The sequence below is a fragment of the Symphalangus syndactylus genome, chromosome 14 (assembly GCF_028878055.3).
Source record: "Symphalangus syndactylus isolate Jambi chromosome 14, NHGRI_mSymSyn1-v2.1_pri, whole genome shotgun sequence".
Classification (NCBI taxonomy): domain Eukaryota; kingdom Metazoa; phylum Chordata; class Mammalia; order Primates; family Hylobatidae; genus Symphalangus; species Symphalangus syndactylus.
The window spans coordinates 24,897,322-24,915,202 of NC_072436.2; the positions used below are offsets into that span (position 1 = coordinate 24,897,322).

At 44.7% G+C, this 17,881-nt stretch overlaps 1 protein-coding gene and 1 pseudogene across 7 annotated transcripts in view; both read right to left on the minus strand.

Annotated features, from left to right (window-relative positions):
* Positions 1-1,366: 1,366 nt before the first annotated feature.
* Positions 1,367-7,319, minus strand: LOC129462716 (N-acetyltransferase 8-like; annotated as a pseudogene).
* A 705-nt stretch (positions 7,320-8,024) lies between these two features.
* Positions 8,025-17,881, minus strand: part of TPRKB (TP53RK binding protein) — a 33,091-nt gene continuing 23,234 nt past the window's right edge. Inside the window, exons 3-8 of one of the 7 annotated variants that reach the window (XM_063617544.1) lie at positions 15,736-16,094; positions 15,057-15,183; positions 12,581-12,740; positions 10,305-10,427; positions 8,698-8,874; positions 8,025-8,166 (exon numbers count right to left, since the gene is read on the minus strand). In XM_063617544.1, the coding sequence (XP_063473614.1) occupies positions 8,080-8,166; positions 8,698-8,874; positions 10,305-10,427; positions 12,581-12,740; positions 15,057-15,082 (573 nt within the window). In that variant the 5' untranslated portion in view covers positions 15,083-15,183; positions 15,736-16,094 and the 3' untranslated portion in view covers positions 8,025-8,079. Of the gene's footprint in view, positions 8,167-8,697; positions 8,875-10,304; positions 10,428-12,580; positions 12,744-12,911; positions 13,200-15,056; positions 15,184-15,578; positions 16,095-17,881 lie in introns of those variants that run through there. The other 6 variants (XM_055242952.2, XM_055242950.2, XM_063617543.1 and 3 more) reach the window with 6 other exon arrangements.

Sequence of the window (17,881 nt, forward strand, 5' to 3'; positions counted from 1 at the left end):
GCTGGGCTCAGCTCTAAAAGATCTTATCTCAGATTCCTTCTATGGAACAAAGTTCCATCAATGCCAATTTAAAGGGGCTATGTAACAAATAATTATTCTTGCTGCACTGTATGCAAATAATTAAACCAAGTATAATAAGGCAAACCAGTCCTACCATGATTTGTCTTTTAATAATAGTTACTAACAGAAAATAACACATAGGCCTTTCCAAACATGAAACTCTGCCTCTCATTAGGTAAGGAATGTTGCTTCGATCTCAACCAATTGGGCCTAGTAAGAAACACTGCTAAATAACTTATAGAAAGGGCCAAAAAGCTAAGGGAATACCAAAACAAGCAAACAGATTCTTGGTTTGGGAACAAAATCATAGCATGGGTTATCCCATTTCTGGGCCCTCTCCTAATGATATGCCTAGGACTAATGTTCTTACCCTGCCTAATTAATCTTTTTCAAAGATTTTTAACTGACAGGATCATGGCCATTTCACAGACAACTACCCCAAAACATCTACAGATAGCATTACTCCTACAGTCAATCTGAGACCAGAAAGCTCTCCATCCTCCCATCAGCAGGAAGTAGCCAGAAAGAACATGCCACCCCTCGTCCTTTTTAAAACTACAGGGTCTGGGTTAACAGAGCAGGAGCATTGTCATCTTGGACAAGCACCACCATTTTAAAGTTCCCCTTGATTAAAAACTACCTAATTCCAACCCAAAGGGCATCAGCCTAATGGCTAATGTCAGCAAGACCATAAACCACAAATGACATCTCTGACCAGAAACATTCCAACCCAAAGATAAACCCCTCCCTGACCAGAGACATACATGCCAGCCCTGAGATAACCTCCCCTCCAGCCAGAGAGATGTCAGCCCCAAGATAACCTTTCCTCCAATCAGAGACATTCCAACCCTGCAATAAACTTCTCCTTCACACAGAAACATTCCAAGCCTGTGCTAAGTTCTCTTGCTCTAAAACCCTTAAATGCTCTTAGTCTGTAAGACAGAATGCTCCTGACTGAAATCAGCCAAAGCCCCTCTCAGATTTATTCTCCAAAATAAACCTGTGTTTGACTGTTGAGCCGCTTTTCATGTTTCTTTCCTCTTTAACTCTTACACTCTGGTCACTCATATTTGGCTCAGAATAAATCTGTTAAAATATTTTACAGAGTTTGATTCTTTTCATCAACAGACAAGACCCAAAAAGACTCAATGAAGCAGAACCCCAGAAGCCACCCCACAATCAAATATGAGGGACTCAGATGAGAATGGACAATAAGCTTTAATTGTGTCAATGCACTGAAAAGTTGGGCATTGCTTAATGCTACAGCAGAGTGGATTCTATTCTGATGGATACACAAACAAAGATATCACAGACACCCTGCCTGAGCAGAAGGGAGGCGGTAGATGGAATGAACTGTAGCAACAGCCACTAGCCTCCCACTCATGGTGAGATAGGACTGACCCGTCTCCTCAAAGCCCACGCTCTGGTAGACGGCCAGGGAAGAAAACTGCACCATATTTATGCCAAGGACAACTCCACTGTAGCCCTGGTCCCAGGCAAACTGGAAGACAGTCCTGACCAGGGCTTTTGCTATCCCCTGACAGTGCTCAAGGCCATAAAGAGGTGAAGTAGCTTCTCCCTCAAGGTGGGATCATCAGTGGGCAGGGCTTCCACCATGCCCACCACCTTCTCTTCAGACTCAGCCACCAAGAAGCAGGAGCCACGCTCACTCAGGTAGGATTTGGTGATGCCAGACATGTCTGTGCGCAATGTCCTGTCTACATACTTCTTCCAGGGATGTTTGGCAAGGAACCACAGGGCAGGGAGGAGGCTGAGGCTGAAAAGGAGGGCGAGAAGCCAGGAGCCAGAGACCAGGAGTAGGGCGAGGGGCCCCAAAAGTAAGAACACAAGTGCTCAGGGCAGCTTCAGCAATTGCCAGAAGGTGGTCAGGGCATGCTCATTCATCCCCCTGGAGAAGAAGCCCACGACCCACTTGTGGTCGCTCTCCTGGTATTTGCGGATGTGATAAGGAGCCATGGACAGACTTCTGTGTCTGAAATCTCTAAGTCTGGGAGACAGAGCTAGGCCTCCCTGCATGCCTTTATGCCAGGCCTGGGGAAGAGAGAAAATCATGTGAGTGCCTGCATGGCTCCCAGCCTTGCAGGAACAGGGAGACCTGCTCAAGGGTGTGTCTTTCCGCTTTTGCCCATGAGGAAGCAGGCCTCTGCCACTGGGAGAAAGTAGAGTCAGAAAGACCTGCATTGGAATCTGGCTCCATCCCTTTCTAGCTGTGTGACCTTGGGCATGTCACTTAACCTCTCTGAGCCTCCATTTCTTCATCTATAGAACAGGGGAGAAGACAACCTGCCTTCTAGAGTTGTTTTGAAGATTGAATGAAATAACTTTTATAAAGCTTTGATAGACGAACTACCCACCCCTCCTCCCTCTGTTCCCTTTTCCTGGCTGTCTCAGCTTCTTGGTGCATTGAGGGGGCACCTACCATAGGCAGGCCACATATCCAACCCTTTAGTCCTTCTCCAGGGACCATACATCACAGAAATCCTGTGTCCAAGCACAAGTTTCAGCAAACACTCCTTCCCCCTTGATAACAAATGTTTAGGTTGCTGAGGGGGCATAAGAGCCAAGCACAAAAAACAGCCCAGCCTCCAGATCCCAAGGAAGGTGCATGCTCAGAGCACTGTCCTTCCACCCAGTCCCCTCACCTGTCACCACAAGAGCCTTGAGCGTCCAGGGAGCTTCAGCTCTCAACCGCTCACTGGCATCCAGGAGATAGTGTCCAGGGCCTGCCCATCTCTGGAAAGCAGGCTGGCTGCCCCCTCATTGGTTGGCTCCTTAATTTTTGATAATCATAAACCCTAGGGTCAAAGAGCTAGGCTGTAACACAGTAGGGAGTGCATTCCCCTATGTGGTCACAGGGAATGAGCCTGGAGCAAGGGAGCCCAGCAGGCTGAGAATCTGCAGTGTGCTAGGCCTGGGCTTGGCATGAAAGCACGAGATGCTGGAGGCGTGGCTGCCACCCAGGAGGACACACCTGATGGGGCTCCGGGAACAGGACAATGTTGGAGATGTCACATCCAGAATAACTTTGTTAGGAGACTGAACTTGACAGTCAGGAGTTTTACATTGCAGTTATCAAAAAGCCACCTAAAATTGCCTTAAGTAATAGAGGTGATCTAATGGCTCAAAAAACCACCAACTCTAGGAAGACAGACAGGGTGACCTGAAAGTGGGTTTGACCTGGTGTTTTTCTGCCATTCTGTGCACGGCGTCAGCTTCCTCCCAAGACTGGCACTGCATAGGACATCGGGTGTTTGCCAACCCAGTTGAAGCTCTCTGCTTCCTTGCTCACCACCAGCAGAAAGGTGAGGGCTATGCCCTGCATTCCAGGTTACAAAGATTTACATTGGGACTCAGTCACACTTTCTGGGGACTGTACATTTCATAGCAGGAGCCAGGTTATACTAAAGGAGTCCTGGCCCAAGGATACCAGCACCCTATAGAGATGGAGAACCCCAGGGAGCTCACAGGCTGAGGGGCTGAGTAACAATGAGCACTGCCCACAGAGGGGGCATCCTGCAGTCAGGAGGGGTGGGAAACGGGTGCAGATCAGCAGCTGGCAGAGGCCCACCCAGGCGAGCACAGGTGGAACTGATGGTGGATGGAGACAAAGAGTGTGCTGGTCGGGAGGAGAAGGCGAGGGCCTGTAGCTGGTCTGGGAATTCCCAAGCTGAGCAAACGGTATGCCAAGGCCTGTGGTTGGGCTCGTTAACAAAAACACCAAACTCTTAAATGATCTGTAAGAGGTGTCTTCTGAGCCAATATGAGTGACCATGGTCTGGGGATCTCAAGAGGTCCTAAAAATGTGTGTTGGGGCCGTCGTTTTCTACATTTGAGGGGACAGGAATTGGAGTAACATCATAAATCAATCCATGGAAGGTGTACATTGACTCGGCCTAACAAGGTGGGATATCTTGAAGTCGGGGGCGTTACAGGTCATAGGTGGATTCAAAGATTTTCCGATTGGCAATTGATTGAGAGTTCAGCTTTGTCTAAAGACGTGAAGTTGGTACAAAGGAATGCTTCAGTTCAGAGAGAGGGTCTGCCTCTGCCACGTGATGCTGTCCCAGAGTCAGGTAGGAAAGTCAGCCACAGTATCCTCGGTCATTTTAAAACCCATTGAAGGAGACTCTGTGGTTTCTAGGGTGTGTGTTAATTCTTGCCTTGCATGGCCTCAGGTCTTGTTCATAATCTGTACCTGATTGTGTCCAGAGTCCATTCTAAATAATCTAACGATGCCTATTTTATACTCCAAAGGTGCAAGGCTTTCATGAGGCGTCTCTGACCTCCCCTTCCATCATGGCCAGGAATTCATTTTCAGGTTTCCCTGGGGTCCCCTTGACTAAGAGGGGGCCTGTTCCATTGGTTGGGGTCTCAGGATTGCAGGCCTTAGGGCAGCCTCACAGCATGGTGCAGGGCGCTTGGTTGGGTTTTCCTGAACCCTGAACCCCATGGATCATGGGGTAAGGGAACTGTGGGCCACCCGGATTCTGCTGAGATTCCTTTTCCCAGGTGCAGGTGCGGGTTCGGCCTTGGCCCTTTCTGTTCCTTTCAGAAGCCCACAGAGTGGAGGACAGGACGGTTTGGGGTCAGGGACAGAGGCTCCTGTCACTGAGACTCCCCTCAGTGGGACAGAGGGAAGAGACTATTGTTGCAGTTCGTCTGCCTCTCTGCAACACAGATGTGTAGGCCCAGCAATTAAAGTCCACTCCTGGCAGCCAGCCTTGAACATATAACTGATCAGCCACACAGAAAACCTGCAACAAAGCCTCTAAAATGCAGCCTCTCAAAAACGCTCACCAGAGTTTTCTTAATCAGACTTAGCGTAGCCAGTGAGCTTCTGTTGCCTGCTGTGACGTGGGTGCTATTTTTCCCACTAAAAGCCCAGACTTCTGCCTTGGGAGACAAGGCTCAGCTGCAGCCTCCTCAACTAAAACGTGAAGGGCTGCTACACGGGCAATCCAGGGGCTCCTTAAACTCGCAATGGTGTGCAAATCTGTGGGCTCACTTTCTACATCAGATCTTCAAAGGTCTCTGTGATCCCAGAAGGTTGGGAACTATTAAATTTGATCATTTCTGAAATGTCTTCCAGTTTAAAAGTCTTCAGTTCCAGTTCATTTTCAACTCCTGAATAAAGGGATGAGTCTTGGAGCTTCTGGAAGCTGGCCTGGAACTGAGCACTTGCTGCAGACAATGCCTGAAGTGCAGACCCAAAGGCGTGTGGATCTGGGCTGCATGTGAAAACTTTCATATTCAGGTCTTACTTTGCGACAGTGAGGGGTGACCAGGGAAGCCTATATGAGGGGCGGGGGCAAACCAGCAGCCCAGCCTGGGGAGCTGCCTTAACCACATCTCACCGCACTTCCTCAGATCTAAAGTTTTCTTGAAGGGAAATGCAGGTTTATGCAAAATACTAAGCAAGCTGAGTGGCTGTTTTTTTTTGTTTTGTTTTGTTTTTTTAAGCAATAAGGAAAAAACAGAAGTTTTCACACCAAAGACCCTGTGTTGGGCTCAGAAGAACTGGTGGCCTGACTGAGGAGTCACGGAACACTGCTCTCGGAAACTGTTAGGGCAATTGAAAAAAAAAAAAAAAAGAATAAAGACAATGAAGGGCTTAATTCTCCCAGTTAAAAGAAGGGAAGCGGTGTCCTCTCTCAAGAGTGTTTTCTTTGGAAAACTTGTCATTGTAAATCTTCCTCTGCCCCTTTGAGGGGCATGCAATGCTTTTTGACAGCTAAACAAGACTCTTGCCAGCTTTGCAACCCAGGACTGTGTCCCTGAAGGACCTGGGAGCCCGTCTTTGAAACGTCATCATCAGAGCAGCCAGGGCCCTATCTGCCAGTCTCTGTGGGATGGTGGGGGCCTAACATCTGCTTTGAGTGGTAAATCTACCTCCTGTCATGAAGGTAAGAGTTTATTTTCCTTTGTAACAAGGTAATTAGCAAACGCAGGTGGTCAGGTAAATTGAGGTTGAATCTCCAATGAAATGGGTGTGGCCAAAGGCGCTGAGAAGTCCACTGATCTGAGGACTAGGCATTACTCTTCTTGAGAATGTGTGCAGTGAGCAATGGGTTGGACCCACTGGCTAGATTAGCGATTTATTTCTGTCTTTGCAGCATCTTAGCGGATCATTGCCTGTGATGCACATCTCTGAGTTAATGCCTCTTCAATGATGAAAGTGTTTTCTTCCTCTTCTACCTCTGCAGAGGCTTGCTGGGATAGATTTTGTTTGTAATTCTATTTCCCCACTGCCAGAGGACGGACTTTGGGGGTCAGGCAGCTGGGAAGGAGTTTAGAACCCATGCCTAGGCCTTCCACATTCTACAGGCACCCAGTTCATCCATCAGTAGTAGAGTCTTCCTGGGACTCCATACTGCCTGGAAAGAGGAATTCATTCTCTTTCATTGCTGACATTCCTGGGTGAGTGCATGTGGCAGTTATACTTTACCCATCCCATTTTGTACCTCCTTCCACTCCAGGGGACCCCAAGAGGCCTGGCTCCGCTTGCCCAGTGCACCTCCGAAGAAGGGAGACTGGGAAATGAGGATCCTGCCAGGGGGCCAGGTGTTGGACAAGGTGAATGTGAATGTGGAGGAGGAAGACGGAGCCCTCCGAAGAACCTGACAGAGTGAGGGATGAGGTGAGAGTGCTCAGAAGAGGGCTCAGGCAGGCCCCAGGCTGGGGCCACGGACCTGCCTCAGCAGCTGGGGTCTGACTTCTTGGGGTTGCGTTCTGACTCCCCCTCCCACACATGGCTCTTTGCCCTCTGGAGGCCAAGGGTAAATGGCAGGTTCACAGTGGCACTGCAAGGGTACAGTTGTTGGGGGTTCTTGGGAACAGGGGCACCAGTCCTGCTGTGGCCCTGGCTGCCCCCCTCCCTTGCCCAGGCTCCATGTGCACCCTCAGAGTCCCCCTGGCACAACCTTTCTTCTCACGAGGAACACCCCCACTTCCACTTGGGCCTCTGCCAGGAAGAAGGGTGGAGCTCTGCCGAGGTGTCCCTCTGAGTGACCACCCTCAGTTGGAGCCACCAGGCCTCTGCACAGTAGCTGCCCCTAGGCCTTGTGTGTAAAATGGGGGTAATAACAGTATCTACCTCATAAGGTTGCTGCAAGAATTAAATGAGTTCCTAGAAGTGAAAGACACTTAGAACCAGGATCCAAAGGCTTGTGAAGGGTGAGCTGGAGTAGCCATGGTAAGTATGGAGAGGGAGGTGAACTGATGGATAGAAAATCGCCAAGGCAAAAAATTTAAAAACAAAAACAATAACCAGCTGGGCTCAGTGGCTCATGCCTGTAATTCCAGCGCTTTGGGAGGCGCAGCAGAAGCATCACTTGAGTCCAGGAGTTTGAGACCAATCTGGACAACATAGACCACATCTCTACAAAAAAAAAAAAAAAAAAATCACTAAGGCAAGAACCTAGTACACTGTAGGCACTCCATAAGTGTTTGCAATTTTTATTCTAATTATATAAAAATAAAATATATTTGAATAGAAACAGAACTCTAGAAGGCAATAAGTAATAGTAACTGATTATCTTTTAAAATACTATGAGGTAAGACTACAAGTGTTTTTTTTTTTTTTTTTTTCTTTGAGACGGAGTCTCGCTCAGCTGCCCAGGCTGGAGTGCAATGGCACGATCTCAGCTCACTGCAACCTCTGCCTCCCGGGTTCATGCGATTCTCCTGTCTCAGCCTCCCGAATAGCTGGGATTACAGGCACCTGCCATCCTGCCTAGCTAATTTTTGTATTTTGTATTAGAGATGAGGTTTCACCATGCTGGCCAGGCTGGTCTTGAACTCCTGACCTCAGGTGATCCACCTGCCTTGGCCTCCCAAATTGCTGGGATTTCAGGCATGAGCCACCGTGCCTGGCCTTTTTTTTTCTTTTTTATACCATTCTGTGATTTAAACTTTTCTATAATGCACATATATTAGTTTTATAGTCAGGAAAGGAAAATCAATGTTTAATACTGAATTTTTGGTAATATTTCTGACAGTTCACAAAACATCTTTTGTTGACATTCTACAAATGATACTATCCAATAATGTCCCAATACTTTCTTCTTGTGAAGACAGTTTATATATCTGTAAAAATGAAAGACAAATTATGACGCTGATATCGTCATTCATTACTAACTGTCATTACACAAACATGTGTAAGTGAAATTATTCCTCATTCAATTATTGGGTTCATGGTATAACAAACAACAAATGTGATCAAAATATTCAAAGTAGATGGCAATTCATTACTTGTATTGCCTTTAAATTGCTGCTATGGGAGTAACTCAAGAACATAAAAACCAAATTTCTATCCATTTTAAAAGCATACTAAATTTATTTTACATTTTAAATATACTCTGTAAGTTTGATATTTAAAGGTATTCTCTTTCTTAATGTGGAGAATGGTTATGTCAGCTGAGTTTGTAATTATATTTTACATAAACCGTCACACCTCTCAGTTCTTTGTGTCTGTAATTATTTTTTAAGTAATTTTAAAAATTAGATTAACTTTCTCAAAAGTTCGAAAAACAAGGAGCTCTGGTGATCAATATGCAAATAGCATCAGCATTATTTCTCATCTATCACACTCTTTCTAAAAAATATGGACTGGCAAACCTTTTTGACTTCTGTAATATTTGTTATTTCAGGAAGGTTTTTCAGAGAAACCTGATGACCTTCTACTTGAGATATTAGGTATTCTTGATTTATTTGTTTTTCTCCCTCTTCAATGTAAACAATTAGAATTGAAGTGTCATTTGCTGAGATACCAAATTTGTTCAAAGCCTCTGAAATCTAAGAGAAAAAAAAACAACAAAAAAAAAGATCATTAATCATTGTTTCCTATGTCTGAAACATTTCCTGATCTGCCTTCTTCCTTGGTGAGGCTCTTATTTTTCATGTCCTAACAGTTCTCACTGCCTAGTTTTTCACTTTAATGATTCCTTTCCAACATCCATTGGTACTTCCTCGAAACCACTCCCTGCTTAAAGGTACGCCTTGTTCCTATAGAATCAAGCCCAGCCTCTTGGAGCTAGACAAAAACACCTCCTCCCTCTGGTGCCAAGTGGCCCTCCAGCCAGGCGCTTCTGCCTTCTGGCCAGTCCAGCCTGCCTGGGGGTCCAGTCACATTTCATGCCCTTCTGCCTGTGCTCAAGCTTTGTCCTCTGCTCGCATGTCCCTTCTCCTCATGGCTTGGCTGCTGAACGCATGCTTCAAGGTCCACAGTTCTGTTGCCACTCCCCACCACATCCTCCTCCCTCCAAAATGAATGGCTTCATTGCTGTACCCCTAGATTTGAATTCATTTTCCCATTATAGTATTTATCTTAGGGCATTTTAACTTGTCTTGTTTATCTGCCTCTCCTCAGGAACATATTTGCCTCTTCTGCCCCTAGAACTGTAAATGGAATGGGGAAGTTTTGTTCAACAGATGTTTACTCAATTCAAGAGTTTTCTGAATTATGTCTAATGATCTCAAGGAAACCATAATTAGTAAATTTTATCCCAGGTAATGGGAATCTGTATTACCATGCTGATATAACTGAATTTTATAAACTTGTCAATCATCTGTATTTTAACCTATGCTACAGGTTTCCTAACTTTTCTCTAGATGATATTAGTACCTGGTTGTTATTAATAGCAGCAGTAATACTAAAACTTCATCAGCAAAATTGCAGTCATTTTTTTCATGTGCTACATGTGTGATGTCTTTAGCTTGATAACTTTCATTGAGAAAGCATTACTATACGTATTCCAAACCACAAACTCTTCCTATGTACTGAGTGTGTGAGTAAGGATGTGTTAAGGACTGTTATAGGTACAAGCAAGTTCCTGGTATATGAAAAAGACGTGGATCCCACCCTCAAGGAGTTTACGGGAAGAGAGAATGATATGCGTGCTAGCACACAAAATATCCACGCCTAATGTTTTATCATTTAGATTTCTGTCAGCTTCTCAAGCAAAAATACTTGAAGGGTCTTCCTGACCCTATATGGTAAGAACAGATAAAATTAACCTCGCTTAATTTAGCTAAATTTTTGTTTACTCATACGTAAACTTAGTAAGAGGCAGGGTTAAACCTCAACTCTCTGTCCAGAGCTCTCTTCACTATTATTTTGGTTTATTACTAACCACTGGCTTGCAGGAATTTAGCCTCCAACCCAACACTGAGGAACACATATGTTATTATGACAAGGTCAACAGAAATAGGAAAGTCTACATTACATTGTTATTTGGCGAAAGGTTGAAAATAATTTCAGTAGATAGAGTTCTTGTCTTCATTTTTCCCAGTTTGTAGAGGTGAACTGCTTTGTTTGCTGCCACAAGTATCTGAAATGGATCGACAATCTACCAAAGCAAGCAAAAAGAATTAATTACACATGGAGAATGTGCAGTGCCTGAAAACACCTGATAACTCATGGTTAACTCCAGTGTCAAGCTGTTTTACTTCATCACAATTCTTATGGTCTGTATTTTCAAAACTATTATCCCGGCTGGGCACAGTGGCTCACACCTGTAATCCCAGCACTTTGGGAGGCCGAGGTGGGTAGATCACCTGAGGTCAGGGTTCAAGACCAGCCTGGCCAACATGGCGAAATCTTGTCTCTACTAAAAATACAAAAATTAGTCAGGCGTGGTGGCACACACCTGTAATCCCAGCTACTTGGGAGGCTGAGGCAGGAGAATTGCTTGAACCCATGAGGCGGTGGCTGCAGGGAGCCGAGATCGTGCCATTGCACTCCAGCCTGGGCAACAAGAGTGAAACTGTCTCAAAAAAAAAATAATAAAAAATAAAACTATTATCCCAAGGGCCTGGGTAGTCAGGAAATCACAGAATTTTAAAGCTGCAAGGAACTTCTGCAAATAGTAAAATTTTTTTAAATAACATTAATTGAGGGCTAATATTATGGGCATGAGCATATTCCAAATATTTTACTTGTATTATTTTCTTTAATCCTCAAAACTACCCTATGAAATTGACACTATTATTAGTAGTAGTAGCAGTAGCAGTAGTGGTAGTAGTAGTAGTAGTATGTAATTGATGAGGAAATTGAGGCAAAGAATGTCTGGGTTTGAATCCCATCTCTGTCACCTATCACCTAGGGAACTTACGCAAGTTCCTTAGCATTTTATTTGTTAGAGACCGATGAAAGAGTATTCACTCCATAGGCTGTTGTGAAGATTAAGTGAGTTAGTATACGTAAAGCACTTGGAACAATGCTAGGAATGCAGTAACCACTACATAAAGGTTGGTTATGTCTTGTTCAAAGGCCTAAGTAGTAGGTCTGGGATTAATTCCTGGTAACATGATCGCACTGCATGTGCTTTTTTTTTTTTTTTTTTTTTTGAGACAAGAGTCTCACTCCATCACCCAGGCTGGAATGCAGTGGCTCAATCTCAGCTCACTGTAACCTCCGCCTCCCAGGTTCAAGTGATTCTTGTGCCTCAGCCTCCCGAGTAGCTGGGACTACCAGCACACACCACCACACCCAGCTACTTTTTGTATTTTTAGTAGAGACACGGTTTCACTATGTAGGCCAGGCTGGTCTCAAACTCCAGGCCTCAAGCAATCCACCCACCTTGGCCTCTGTGGGTGGATTTAACCACTACACTATTCCTCCTCTACAGACTGTCTTGTTAAGTACGCCCATTTTAAAGATGAGAAGCTGGAGATCCAGGCATTTCCCATATTAGACCCAGACCACAACCTTTCCTATTTCCTAGGGCAGGACCTGGCACTTCTGCCTCTATTCACTGTTATAGTCAAAGTTGGCTGCATCTGACTTGGACAAGAATTTTTTCCCTAACAGTGACAGAATTTTAGGCTACCCTATAACATCACAAATATTAATGTATACTTAAATGCCCGTACGGCTCATTCTTTTTTTTTTTTTTTTTTTGAGACGGAGTCTTGGTCTGTTGTCCAGGCTGGAGTGCAGTGGCACAATCTCGGCTCACTGCAACCTCTGCCTCCCAGGCTCAAGCGATTCTCCTGCCTCAGCCTCCTGAGTACAGCTGCCCACCACCATGCTCAGCTAATTTTTGTATTTTTAGTAGAGACAGGGTTTCACCATATTGGCCAGGTTGGTCTCAAACTCATGACCTCGTGATCTGCCCGCCTCGGCCTCCCAAAGTGCTGGGATTACAGGCGTGAGCTACCATGCCTGGCCATTTTTTTTTTTTTTTCCAGACAGACTTTTGCTCTTGTCACCCAGGCTGGAGTGCAATGGTGCAATCTTGGCTCACTGCAACCTCTGCCTCCAGGGTTCAAATGATTCTCCTGCCTCAGCCTCCCGAGCAGCTAGGATTATAGGCGCCCGCCACCACGCCTAGCTAATTTTTGTATTTTTAGTTGAGACAGGGTTTCACCATGTTGGCCAGGCTGGTCTTCAACTCCTGACCTCAGGTGATCCACCTGCCTCGGCTTCCTAAAGTGCTGGGATTACAGGCGTGAGCCACCACACCCAGCAGGCTCATTCATTCTTAAAATTTATATTTACCACTGTAGGATTTATCAGTGATCCATTGATGGTGCCTTCCATGGCCTTTCTTCTCAAGTCACCTGCATTTTTTACATCTTTAAATAACAGAAGGGTTACCCTGCATTCGGGAAATAGGTCCAGCTGATGTGTTAACTGCATTTCACAGACAAGCAGGATTCTACTGCACACAAAATGAAAAGACCAAAAGATTTCGTTTAAAAGTTAACATTAGAACTCATTTCTTAACAAATATTCAATAACTTTGAAAGTAACTTGATAAAAGCGTTAAACTAGAAAAATCCATCGCCAAAGCCCATTTGGCATCCTCATGAGATGTTGTCTTCCTAACCTTTCTGAGCTGTTTCTAGTGCTGTTGTCATCCCCAGGGAAATGCCAAGGGGCCCAGCTGGTTGCTGTTTGTTCAGATGAGGCAGGCTCAGGTGCATGGTTGAAGGGCTGCTTCCCCAGCAGACAAGTAGGAGCAGAATGTCAGGAATATTTTAAACCAGAGGTTGCTTATGGTATCAATGAATTCTTACTCTATCTTAGTCTTTTTAACTTCCTGATCTCATCATTTTATTTATATTTTAGGAAGGCCTAGACATAAATATTAAGGAAGAAAATAATTTTGAAGAATAAAGTAGGCTGGGTGTGGTGGCTCATGCCTGTAATCTCAGCACTCTAGGAGGCCGAGGCGAGTGGATCACCTGAGGCTGGGAGTTCGAGACCAGCCTGACCAACATGGAGAAACCCCGTCTCTACTAAAAATACCAAAAAAATGAGCCAGGCATGATGGTGCATGCCTGTAATCCCAGCTACTCAGGAGGCTGAGGCAAGAGAATCGCTTGAACCTGGGAGGCAGAGGTTGCAGGGAGCCGAGATCACACCATTGCACCCCAGCCTGGGCAACAAGAGTGAAACTCTGTCTCAAAAAAAAAAATAGGGGGGAGGGATAGCATTAGGAGATATACCTAATGTAAATGATGAGTTAATGGGTGCAGCATACAAACATGGCGCATGTATACAGATGTAACAAACCTGCACATTGTGCGCATGTACCCTAGAACTTTAAGTATAAAAATAAAGTATCACACTTGACCCAGAGATATTCATTCCACGCATGGAAATTAAGCAGAGAGGGTACAATTATTAAATAATCAATATTGCTCCTTTCTTGGACATAGCTTAACAAGAAAAGGATAGGTTATTACACATAAAGACATAAAAGAAACATAAAAGACAACTTGAATAACTAGAAAGACATGACCATATCTTTGAATGGAAAAATTATGTATTGCAAAAATTTCTTTAAAACAATTTCTATCAAATTCTTAATAAAATATTTTGGTGGGGCAATTTGAGACTCATTTTATCCTTTTACCTGGCAGATTATATTTCTAGAACTCTTTCTGATGGAAGTCATTAGGAATCTAATAATTATATAAGATGTTCCTCTCATTATTTTAACAGTAAAAGGTTGAAAATACCTATCTAGGCCGGGCGCGGTGGCTCACGCTTGTAATCCCAGCACTTTGGGAGGCCGAGGCGGGTGGATCACGAGGTCAGGAGATCGAGACCACGGTGAAACTCCGTCTCTACTAAAAATAGAAAAAAATTAGCCGGGCGTGATGGCGGGCGCCTGTAGTCCCAGCTACTCGGAGAGGCTGAGGCAGGAGAATGGCGTGAACCCGGGAGGCGGAACTTGCAGTGAGCCGAGATTGCGCCACTGCACTCCAGCCTGGGCGACAGAGAGAGACTCCGTCTCAAAAAAAAAAAAAAAAAGAAAATACCTATCTAGCTAATGATGGGATTAGTTGTTATTTAACAACCATTAAAACATGTGGTCTTGACGGTGTGTAAAAACGGCAATAAATAACATTAAGTAAAAACATCTGAATGGAAAACAAAACACAAACTGGCCAAAATGTGGGTTTTTAAAAAGGCTTTTAAACAAATATTAAAAAGAAAATACACCAAAAAGTTAATGTTATCTCTTATTTAGAATTAATGTGGCTTTTTATGTTACAAACAGGAAAAAAAAATTTGTGAACAATATCCTGGCACACAGTTCAATCATTAGTCATGCTAAGATGGAAAAAATGGATACAGAAAGATATAATCAGTAGGATCCCAATTATATAAAAAGATACACATATTTTTTAAAAATACACGAAAGAAACACTAAAATATGACCATCTTGGGTAGTGAGGTTGAGGTGATTTTTACTGTCCTTTATATAAAAGAAAGCATTTTGTTATGTATGTTCTGAATTTTCTACAGTGACATGAGTACACATAACAAGAAAGGAAAAAAATATGCTTTTTAACACTGAGTGGGGGGAAGAACCCTTAGAAAACCTCAAAATACTTTGTTGTTGCTTAGCGTAATTCACTCACTCAGGCCAGAAACTTGGAATCATCGTTGAGGACCCAAACTGTCACTCAAATCCTATATCTAATCCGTAAAGTCCTAAATTTTCACCTGCTAAATATACCTTTGATTCGTCCACTTCTCTCCCATACGCTAGGTCACATCGCTCATCTACAGCAGTAGCCTCCTGAGTGGTTTCTCACAATTCCTGCCCTCCTATAATCCAGTCGTCACCAGCAGTTACAGTGATCCTTTCAAAATGTACATCAGATCTTGTCATTCTGCTGCTCTTATGATAAAGCCCCAACTTTGTGTCACGGTGTTCCATACTCTACGATCTGGTCCCTGCCTCTCCTGCTACCGCCGCAATGGCCTTCTCTAAGCTCAAATCACCAAGCTTTCTCCCCGATTCTGCCCTATCGGACAGGTAGTTCCCTCTCTCCTTTCATCTCCGCCTGACGCACTCCTCCCTCCCTTCAACTCCATTTGGAGTCCATTTACTACAGCGCCCAGAACCCCGGGACTAAGGCTCTTTTTAGTCTGAGGACTAGCTCCTTTTTGGGCCCAATCACAACTTTAAAGAATCCTGCGCCTATCCGCTGCATGTCTCCTCACTAAACTGTATTTCTTGAGGGGACAGACTGACTCTATCATTCTCGCGCTGCATTCCCAGGGGCTGGCCTCGCTGGCGCTTGAGAAATACCAGCTTAAGAACCCGCAGCCGTTGTCCCAAAGACACTACTAAAAACTGCCCGGACCCTTCCCCTCCCGAGCCTGCCCGTTAGAGCGCAAAGAAAACTCACCATCCGGCCCCCAGGGCGTCTCGGAAGAGATCCCGCTCCGAAACAAAGCTCGTAACTTCCGGAAGCGATAGCCAATCCCCGTCTTCTTCGAACCAGTTTCCGGATAGGCCGGCTCGGTGTGGCCATGTTTTTCCGGGTCCCGGTAGGAGGGGTGCTTCCGCCCGTGGTCCCGCCCATTCTTCCGCCTCCCCAGCCTGGGACCCGTCAACGGACACGAAGGAGAACAGGGGCTGTATATCACTTCCGGCGAAGGAAATGGAAGAATCTATGGGCTGGGACCGGAAGCTGGGGTCTGATTTTGAGTCTCGGCTTTGTCTTAACCTGTGTTGGGCGTTGCACTGAGCGTCCTCAGTTTCTTCCTGTACAAGAAAAAGTTCTGACCAAAATGAGTTCTACATACATTTCCGCTGCTGGAGATTTCTTTGTTTTTTGAGACAGAGTCTCACTGTGTTACTCAGGCTGGAGTGCAGTGGCGCAATCTCAGCTCACTGCAACCTCCACCTCCAGGTTCAAGCCATTCTCCTGCCTCAGCCTCCCGCGCAGCTGGGACTACAGCCACCATACCCCGCTAATTTTTTGTATTTTTAGTAGAGACGGGGTTTCACCGTGTTAGCTAGGATGGTCTGGATCACCTGACCTCGTGATCCGCCCGCCTTGGCCTCCCAAGGTGCTGGGATTAGTTCTTTTTCTGGGCCATGTCTCCTGTGACACTTTGGACTTCTGAGTTTAATGCTGGAACAAGTTAAAATTTTGGGAGATGATTGGGAAGGCATGATTATATTTTGCAATGTGAGAAGGACATGAGATTTGGGGGTCCAGGGATAGATTGAATATATGTTCCTGCCAAATGTCATGTTGAATTGTGGTCCCCATTGTTGGAGTGGGACCTGATGGGAGGTGTTTGGGTCATGGAAGTGGATCTCTCCTGGCTTGGTGTCTTTGCAATAGTGAGTGAGTGCCAGGGAGATCTGGTTATTTAGAAGTGTGTGGCATCCCCCAACACACACTGTCTCTTGCTCCAGTTCTCACCATGTGATGTGCCTGCTCTCCCTTCTCCTTCTGCCAATAGTAAAAGCTCCCTAGGGCCTCCTCAGAAGCCAAACAGATGGTGGTACTATGCTTCCTGTACAGCCTGCAGAAACATGAGCCAATTTAACCTCGTTTCTATATAAATTACCCAGTCTCAGGTATTTCTTTGTGGCAATGCAAGAACAGCCTAATTGCAGGGGGCAGGGGCAGGGGGAAGAGGTGGTGAGGCATGACACACTGGGCTAAAACATGAAGAACATTCAGCCAGGTGCGGTGGCTCACTCCTGTAATCCCAACACTCTGGGAGGCCGAGGCAGGCAGATCACCTGAAGTCGGGAGTTCGAGACCAGCTTGACCAACATGGAGAAACCCCGTCTCTACCAAAAAATAAAAAATTAGCCAGGCATGGTGGCTCATGCCTGTAATGCCAGCTACTCAAGAGACTAAGGCAGGAGAATCGCTTGATCCGGGGAGGCAGAGGTTGCCATGAGCCGAGATCGCGCCATTGCACTCCAGCCTGGGCAACAAGAGTGAAACTCCCTCTCGAAAAAAAAAAAATATATATATATATATATATATATATATATATATGTGTGTGTGTGTGTGTATATATATGTATATATAGATGTGTATATATGTATATATGTGTGTATATGTATATATATGTGTATATATGTATATATGTGTATATATATGTATATATATGTGTATATATGTATATATATGTGTATATATGTATATATATGTGTATATATGTATATATATGTATATATGTGTATATATGTATATATATGTGTATATATATGTATATATATGTGTATATATATGTGTATATATATGTATATATGTGTGTGTATATATATGTATATATATATGTGTGTATATATATATATGTATATATATATATATGAAGGACATTCTATTTCTAGGAGACACTGGAACGGGGCCCTGGCTGTTCTGGTTAGTCTCTCTTTATCACAGGATGCTACATTCCCAGCACATTCTACAGTTATCCTAGAGAACCACAAGTGAGAAAGGAGAGAGAACTAAATTGGTCCAAGGCCACCTGGAAAACTGTCCTGAAGTCTATGCCCTTAACCCAGATGATCCCTTTTAG